The following is a 5,486-nucleotide window of genomic DNA, read 5'->3' as shown; positions in this document are numbered from 1 at the left end:
TTAGGAAAATGATTGAAGCCAAGTATTCGACACAAAGGACTATGATTTGCACACACATGATAAAAAAAAAGGTAAACAATTATGTTCCAAGTTGAAGGTGCTTGGGGTGGCTTTTGTCTGGATGCTCGCAACATCTTCCTCCTCGGCTAGCTCCAACTTCCAAAAGATGCTTGTGGGGTATGTTAATGTACCAGAGCCAGCAGCATTGTGTAATGGCACCTTTTTCGATCCAACATTCATACATGGCAGCAGGGAAAGCATCTCAGTGGTAATCTTCAATTGATAAAAAAACATGTCATTATCTTTCATGCCGTGCATCATCTGCAATCTACGTGATAAGAATCATAATCCTTGTGTACGACAACGCTATGATGACATCACTGCATGAGGAGCAGAAGTTTTTGAATTTATTAAAGCTGCAATAGAGCTGTATTATTGATATCAATTCCAATAAGAAAAGCTCTTAGGTCCCATATTGAGATGTCCATGTTTCGTCTAATAATCTACAAGGACTGAAATTAGAATGAACATAAAGAACTTTCAGGAACAAAAAACTATGCAAATTCATGATTATCATCTATCAGCAGTTCGGTCAAGCAATGTTGCAGGTTCGGTGTGGATACCTTGAGTATGTTCTTACTGGAGACATAACCAACTGCGACACCATGAAAATAGATGAGGAACTTTTCGAGGTGGAAACCTGGAGTATGTCCAACCATGATGTCTATTAAATTATGATTCCTGGTTGAGTCGCTGATGTATATTTCCACCTGACACAGCATTCGAACAAAACTGTTCTCTTGTCGAACCAGTATTGACGGCACAATATTTCGTAAAATAATTGTATATGTAGTGTTGTACAGTATAAGGCTAGTGTTCCAAGACAGAAGTGAACGAACGTGCACAAAGATTTGATGTCGGACCTCATTGATTAGCCGAGCCCATTACCATCATCTCATATTAGGACAACACGATTGACTCATCCACGAGTAATAACAAGACGCTTATACGGCTAATCTTGCACACATTCATGCAGCCATGCGCCTACTCCAACAATGCAGGACACATACAATATCGTCAAATCGATTGTCGATTAATTGCTCTCCAATTTGTCCACTTGATTGGATTTTGACAAAGAACAGCCAACCAAAATCTTGTATCCTTCTACTTGTTTCTCTATACTGACATCGGCTTCAGAACCTTCTGGCTTCCTCTTGATCAATACCTTTGTATACAATCCCATATCCCCCTTTAACCCCCCTTCCACTTAACAGTCTTCCTCATATGAAAACCAAAACAATTTGACGTCAAGCTCTTCAAAGCAAGAATGAAAATGAAGGTAAGTCTCCACTCCGCTAGATTCTTAGAATAGCATTAACATTCCAAATCCTGCTAAATTCACCCCTCGCTGTTGTCATTGCAGTTACTAGGATGGATGCAGCATAAGTTACGGCCAACAAATATTGAACCTTTCAAGGATTTCACAATCGGTATTCCAACTTTCATCCACAAGCCATGCACAAGTCACTTGAAATTCATCACTAGATCAGATCGGTGCAGTTGAATACGATAATCAACTCACCGGCTCCAACAAAAATAATGCATTAGCCATTAGAGTCCATTTAACTCAACTCGTCGAAGTTACTTGTAGTTTTAAACAGAGATTACAAACCTAAAATAGGGGTTAAAATGTCTATTCCTTTGACTATCAAGATCTTAATACAGCAGCAGCCTTTAGGCATGGGGCCACCAATCTTCGCGGTCTCGCAGCTATTCGATCTCCTTTCATAGCAAAAACAGACAGCCAGTGAGACTAAGTAAACCAAAATAAGAATGGGAACCAGTCACTCTCATTACAACCATGTAGACACTAAGGGAAGGGAACCCCTAGAGAGGTTGAAATTAGTCTTTAAGGCTTAAAAGGAACATTGAAATGTAACTATAAAGCACAACATGAAGTCCTTCCTTTTCAACCGTGTCTTGTGTCCTAATCTTTAAACTCTGATTTCAGGGAACTATTATGCATGTCTGTCTGCTCAGTCATCCCTCAATGATCAAGACTGTCATCCAAAATCAATATGTGGCTATGGGTATGGTTCAAAACCGGAAAGTGAGACTTCCTTCACAGAATTTGAAACAAAGGGGGTAGAAGACAACATTGGAGATGAAACATCCGCTGTCATCTCAGGGCAATTCCATGGCTTTCTCACCATTGGAACTCTAGGCTCCGAACCGATTATGAGTGAGCCTGTAACACCGACATTTGCCACGCCTCTGGAGAACATATCTGAAGAAAAAACTGAGGTGACCGAAAATCATCTGAAGCTCATCAATGATGAACTGGAGAAGTTCCTTGAAGCAGAAGCTGAAGAGCATGGTTCCAATGAATCATCAAGAAGGAATAGTCAGGTTAGCATGATTACACTTAGTGGTAAGTCAATTCAAGCACCGGATTCTCAAGATCATGGGAAGACAATCACGTGTCCACTCCAAGGATATCTGTTTGGATCTTCGATTGACCTTGCAGAAACAAGGTTTGACGTGAAGAGGGAAAAGGCATCACTTGCTGAATTGTTCCACAGGACGAAAATCGCAGAAGAGAGTCCTACGGAAAAATGTGGGAAAGAGGAGATGAAGAACAAGCAAAACAATAAACCTGTCAAACATCTCATCAAGAAGGTTCTCAAAAAGATTCATGCTTATTCAGGGAGTTCTATCTTTTCTGCTAAAGAAACAAATTCTGCTGCAACCAACAAAAAAATCCAAAAGGTGAGTTTTCTATAACCATTGTCTAATCTCATTCCTTTCCTTGTTAAAGAATAAGGAGTTAAGGACCTCAAAATGAAAATTTTAAATGTGATATCTCACTTCCTAGACATCAAAATATTGTTTGGTCCTGAAAAGTTAAACAATAACTAAAAAACGCGTCTAAGGAAATGCTAATGCCATCATCCATTTCCCAAGAGTTAGATAATAAATCATTCGCTGAGAAAGGGGTCAAAATCAGAAATTTTGAGTCCTAAAAGTTCATAACATGTGAGTCCCAAGCCATAAATGGTAAGCTTTTTGCAAACCTTTTCAAACATTCGTAGATAAGTTTTAATTCCCAATCTGTGCGGTTTGCAGGTCATAAAATTATTCCGCAGAAAAGTCCACCCTGAAAGTTCCATTGCTGACAGGGAGTCCAAAAAGTTGAATGGGAAGAAGATGAATAATGCTCCTTACAGTGAAGATGAGTGTACTGGTAGAGACCGGATTCAGCAACATAAAGACAACAAGTGGTTGCCTCGGGGATTAAGGTCAATGGCAGGACCCCAAGATTATAAGACCATCTCAGAACTGCCTAAATATGAGCTTGCTGGCTTACATGCTGCAACTGCAACTGCAAATGGGGAGCATTGGATTAAAACAGATGCAGACTGTAAGTAAAATATAACCATCTTGTTCATTCAGAATAAAATCCGTTATTTGAACTGCTGGATCCCCAAGTAAAATCATCTGAACTAACTTTGGTGTTAACATATATACAATAGCAATTAAGTCTGTATTTGACTTTGCAATAGAGTAGTTGACTAAGTTGATTCATTTTCCTTTCAACAAAATATGTCTGACCATCATCTGCTGCTGCCATTGTAGACTTGGTGTTGGAGCTGTAGTGAAGAAACTGCAACAGATTCCTATCAATAGCTTTCATCAACCTTATGGCTTTATAAATATCAACCGATGTAATGTGTGTGATTGAGTGGTGGTGAGCTGAACAGAAAAGGAAGTCCTTTAGGAGGAATCCATGTTATCCTCGGGTTTGTGAAAATAAAGTTTGTTGTATTCCTGCTTTGAAAATGTGTGTTACAATCATTTTCGAGTCTATTTCCTTCCAATTCTTGAGAAATTTCTGGTAAAAGAGAAAAGCACTTGAACCAAGTGCAAATCTTATAGCTTTCTGAAAAATTATTATACCCAGGAAATTCCGTAAGCTGGAAGTATTAACACTTGCTATTAGAAGAGATATGCAAACATAAGGGTTTTCAACAGGGAAAATTATTTTATACACTGTCAGCCGAGTTGAAAAACTCCACAAACAGGATTAAAACGAGTGACATATGGGATGTATAATAGAATAAAAAATAAAAATAACGCGTGTATATATATATAAAAGGATATGTGATAGTATTTGAAAACTTCTTTAAAATAAAATTTTTCGTTGTCAATGTATTAATATTTTTTATTAAGCTAATATGATTATAAAATAATATTTATTCTAAATATTCTCAATGTTTTGACAATGAACGCTCAATCACTCTTGCAGTCATTGGTGCTTCAACCCATGACCTCTAAGAACAATAACGATTCTTTAACTACTGAGATAAATTTTTGTACAATATATTAAATATAACTCTTACAATAATGAGCATCTTTAACCATTGGCAAGATTATATTTACATCGTTCCAGCAAAGTCCCATCAGTTTTAATTTTGCATTCAATCAAAACATAATCCACCTGCTAAATACAACAGCTATAAATGGAAATTTAATTGTCATATTCACTAAATTCATTCCCCCAAAAAGCTCTGATTATCGATTACTATTCTAACCGTGTTGATGATATGATTAGGAGATATTAATTCTTGGCAGCTCATTCCGTTGAGTTTGGGCGAAGAAACGATTCGGGGGATGATAGGAGGACGTAGAGGTAGATTAAGGGAGTTGAGACATCGATAAACGAGTTAAGAAGTGTTATATTTTGACTCAAATTATAATTAGTAATTAAATTAGATTTTGTTATAAATCTATTGCTTGAAAATACTTGGTAAATGATAATTGACTAAAAATTTTAGAGGTGTAAAATGAGGATTCTCTAGGTGTATGTTAGCAGGCCTTTCGGTATTAGAATTTCCTCTTTTCTTCTTCGTTTTCTTGGGTGATTTCGTTGTTGGCTAGGTTTCTTCTTTGATTCTCATATCTCTAGGTGATAGCTCCCGCTCAACCCAAATGGATTGGAGTAGCTTGTTTGCTGCGAGTGAGAATAAGTCTCTTCGATTCTTCCCTTCACGAGTGGTAGATGGTGAAATTACGATCAGGCCTCCAGTGGAAGTGTTTTAGGAGAGCATATTGGAAATCGAGGCAAAGATAACGTAACAGAAAATTTAAAATCACTTGTGAGATTACTTTGATCGTTGGTTCAGAAATTCTTTATGTTGTCTCTGTTTTTCTTTCTTTTTGTAAGGTGTGGTCTTTCCGAAAGACACCACTCTCCTCTACAAATATCCACAAACGAATGAGTATGAACAGTCAACGAAATGTTAGTTCCTCATTATTTTCACAAAACTGTATTTTTGTGGTTTTTTTTTATTTTGGATGGCTAAAAGAACCCTAAGTATATCACTATATATATATATATGTGTGTGTGTGTGTGACTTAATTAGGGTTTAAATTAATAATCCATTTTTAATTAATTAGAATTAATTTAAAACTCATTTTAAATTAAA

The 5,486-nt window shown here is 37.0% G+C and overlaps 1 protein-coding gene across 1 annotated transcript; it reads left to right on the top strand.

The window, feature by feature from the left end:
• The first annotated feature begins 1,265 nt into the window (after positions 1-1,265).
• On the top strand, positions 1,266-3,816 carry LOC120140281 (protein LAZY 1-like). Its single transcript, XM_039155285.1, has 5 exons — positions 1,266-1,339; positions 1,424-1,490; positions 2,012-2,769; positions 3,127-3,421; positions 3,637-3,816. Exons 1-5 carry the CDS (start codon positions 1,328-1,330, stop codon positions 3,654-3,656), a joined length of 1,152 nt encoding a protein of 383 aa, XP_039011216.1. The 5' UTR covers positions 1,266-1,327; the 3' UTR covers positions 3,657-3,816.
• The last annotated feature ends 1,670 nt before the right edge of the window (positions 3,817-5,486 follow it).

The sequence above is a fragment of the Hibiscus syriacus genome, unplaced genomic scaffold (genome assembly GCF_006381635.1).
Source record: "Hibiscus syriacus cultivar Baekdansim isolate YM2019G1 unplaced genomic scaffold, ASM638163v2 tig00110783_pilon, whole genome shotgun sequence".
NCBI lineage: Eukaryota > Viridiplantae > Streptophyta > Magnoliopsida > Malvales > Malvaceae > Hibiscus > Hibiscus syriacus.
Note: the sequence above shows the minus strand (reverse complement) of the source record. Positions and strands in the feature narration are given on the sequence as shown.

Excerpts from the sequence above, each read along its gene's own strand:
- LOC120140281 (XM_039155285.1), top strand. Across the intron at positions 2,770-3,126 it reads CCAACAAAAAAATCCAAAAG|GTCATAAAATTATTCCGCAG; the intron begins GTGAGTTTTCTA and ends TGCGGTTTGCAG. Across the intron at positions 3,422-3,636 it reads GATTAAAACAGATGCAGACT|ACTTGGTGTTGGAGCTGTAG; the intron begins GTAAGTAAAATA and ends CTGCCATTGTAG.